General features: G+C 46.9%; 1 protein-coding gene across 1 annotated transcript in view; it reads left to right on the top strand.

Annotated features, from left to right (window-relative positions):
• XNDC1N (XRCC1 N-terminal domain containing 1, N-terminal like) overlaps positions 1-3152 on the top strand; it is an 8259-nt gene that overhangs the window by 3597 nt on the left and 1510 nt on the right. The window contains exons 6-9 of the mRNA XM_072400372.1: positions 184-254; positions 1343-1557; positions 1702-1804; positions 2556-2659. Coding sequence (XP_072256473.1) covers positions 184-254; positions 1343-1557; positions 1702-1804; positions 2556-2659 — 493 coding nt within the window. The remainder of the gene's footprint in view (positions 1-183; positions 255-1342; positions 1558-1701; positions 1805-2555; positions 2660-3152) is intronic.

A 3152-nucleotide genomic window follows, 5' to 3' on the forward strand; every position in this document is an offset into this window, starting at 1 on the left:
AGTGCTGTACAGAGATCACTGAGCCAGTTCCATCAGTCTCTGTACAGAGGAGCTGACACTCTAATGTCCTCCCACAGTCACACACTAATATTATACATTTATATAGCTCTGACATATACCATAGTGCTGTACATCAGTCCCATCAGTCTCTGTGTATATTTGATTATTATCCTGTTTTTTTAGGAATGTAGATCCCCTCCACTGTCTGTTGTTCTTCCAGGGAAATCTGAGAAAGATGAGGATGCTCACAATCGGTAAGTTGTAATTGGGGGTCAATGTCTCATACGGCCACTTTATCAGGTACACCTGTGCACCTGCTTGTTCACCCAAATTCCTGATCAGCCAATCACATGGCAGCAATGCATTTAGATGTGTGGACAATAAGATTACCTGCTGACGTGACGTGCTGACAGATTGGGGAAGAAAGGAGATTGAAGTGACATTGTACGTGGAATGCCAGACGGGTGGTCTGATCTTCTGGGATTTTTACCCACAGCCAATTCTGGGGTTTACAGTGAATGATCCAAAGCAGGGAAAATGCATGATCAGGCTCTATCTATTACCTCAGCTGCCGCCCCAGTAACCAGTCTCCATGACACCCCCAAAATTGCCCCAAAATCTGTATCGATCCTCAGGGGTCTTCTGTCACCCCACCTCCATGATCCGACTCTAGAGCAGACATTTTCACCCAGGGCTCCCTAATTCCGCCTAATTCTGGCTCCATAATCACTTGGCAGAGCTAGTGGCACGGTGCAAATGATCTTTTCAGCTGTCTGATTATTGGGTGCAATATTTCCATCAGGGGTAAAAAGGTTGGAAGCCCCGGGCTGTAGTGTGTGTATTACCCCGGCAGCCCCCCAGTGACCGGGCATCCACTCCTCAGATGTCAGCAGGGACATAAATCTCTTCTGTGCACAGGGCTCAATAGCTCAAGCTGAAATTTACACACAGCTGTATGAGTAACAGTAACCCCTCCCCTTTCAAACAGTAACCCCTCCTCTCTAGAGGTGACTCCTCCCCCTCATTTCCTGTCCTGTTCAGACAGCTTTTTGTGATTAGAAAGAGACAAGCTAAAATCTTCTGCTGTCCTGACAATACCCAATGAGTGGCATTTCAAAGTGCCTTGTTGGTGCGGGAATTTAGAGAAGGAACGGGCTGCTTCCAGCTGATGGAAAAGCAACAGGAACCCAAATAACCCCTCATTGGACCAAAAGTCTGCAGAAGAGATCTCTGAATGTACAACTTATCCAGTAACTGTCATTATTTCCCTGGCTTCTGATAGGCTAAAAGTTTATGTCTCCACCCCTGAGGTTTCTTTCCCTAATTTGTTGTTTATCTTCAGGGATCAGCTGGAAGAGAGGATAAAGGAGAAGCTGCAGCGGGTTATGTCTCCCCCTTCTCCCCGCACCCCGTGTCTCAGCCGCACAGTCCGCATGGTGCTATCAGCAACTCAGTCACGTAAACGCATCTTTCCCACCGCATCGCCACCGAGTCCGCCTATCCCTCTACGGCTAGGAGAGGGCGACAGCCAGCGCGGAGACAGCCCAGTGTCCTCCGGTGAGTGAATGTGTATGGATAGAGATGTTCATGGGCAGTCCATGTACAAATGAGATTCACATCTTCTTTCTTCCTCTATCCAGGATAATTCCATAAGCAACTTAGACTCTTGGATAAACCCTTGAAATACGTTTTGTGCTGCAGGTTCTTGCCCTGAGACGTCCGTCACACCAAGCAAACCATCACCCAGAGATCGGGGCAATTTATCCAACAGAGGCAAGCAGAGAGCAGTGCGGGCTCGCGGGAGGTAAGGCTCTGTTGTTTGCTGTAGGAATGCAGTGCAGCCAGGGTACCTACAGGTGGCGCTGTGGATGTTGGACTGAAGTGGTGCAAATCCTGTTTTTACCAGCAGGTGTCTCCATATTTAGTAATTGGTCCTCACCAGATGCTTTCTGCCGGGGAAGCCTTTTTTTGGGAGTCCCTTGTCAAACATGCAGTTACACTGCCATCCCTTCATTCACCATGAAACAGTGGGCTGTAAATTGCCACTGCAGCGTTGACTTGTCAGCTGGGAGAAACAAGATTGTGAATCCTTTTTTTTTTTTAAGGTTCTTTAATCTATCCAGGGTTTTCAGTTATCTATGCACCTATAATTATATAACCTATAATTACTTTTTATGTGTATAAATATATTATATGTACAAGGAGCTGCAGCACCTTGTACACATGATATCATTCACATTGGTTGACTGAGGACATCTTGTGGTGATGAAGAGGTACTGCAAGTGGACAGCACCAGAAAGTAGGTTAGAATTGGGGTTATTATTTTTTCCTCCCATAATATGTTAACGTTTGGTATTTTTCTGTCGAGCATCCTTTCATCTCTCCTACATGTGTACTCTAATTCTTGTTACGGTTTGAGCAATCCAGCAACAATCGTTTTGATTTGATCCCAATAAAAAGGAATAAAGATAGGAGACTTACAGGGGAATGCTAACAGTCGAGCTTCCATGGTTGTTTCCTCTTTTTGACATATATTGTGTTTTTGTCATTGGAAGAGGGAGACGACAGTCTGGAAATTCCCAGAGAAGAGTGGATGACAGCCAGCACTCAGCACAGCGCCATCCAGGGACCAACATGAGCCACTGCCCTATCTGTACAGGTGAGAGTGTGATTATTCCATGCATGGGCAAAGTCTGCAGAAGCCCAGCACACCTTCATCCCATACAAATCCATGGTCATTAATGTTAGGTTGCCCATACCAACCCCATACCTCTCCTTCCTATGTGCCCTCTCATTTACCCCACATTTTAGATTATTTCCAGGTCCTGTAAATTTCACCTCTAAAATACGCCCCTACCTGTCCCCAGAGACCACCAAACTCATTGTACAAGCTCTCGCCATCTCTCGTCTGTAACCTCCTCCTCTCTGGTATTCCTGACTCTCTCCTCTACAATCTGTTATGAATGCTGCAGCCAGACTCATCCATCCTACCCACCTACTTACCCCATACACAGCCCTCCCACCTACCTACCCCATACACAGCCTGCCCACCTACCTACCCCATACACAGCCTTCCCATCTACCTACCTACCCCATACACAGCCTGCCCACCTACCTACCCCATACACAGCCTTCCCACCTACCTACCCCCG

This window comes from Pyxicephalus adspersus, chromosome 1 (assembly GCF_032062135.1).
Source record: "Pyxicephalus adspersus chromosome 1, UCB_Pads_2.0, whole genome shotgun sequence".
NCBI lineage: Eukaryota > Metazoa > Chordata > Amphibia > Anura > Pyxicephalidae > Pyxicephalus > Pyxicephalus adspersus.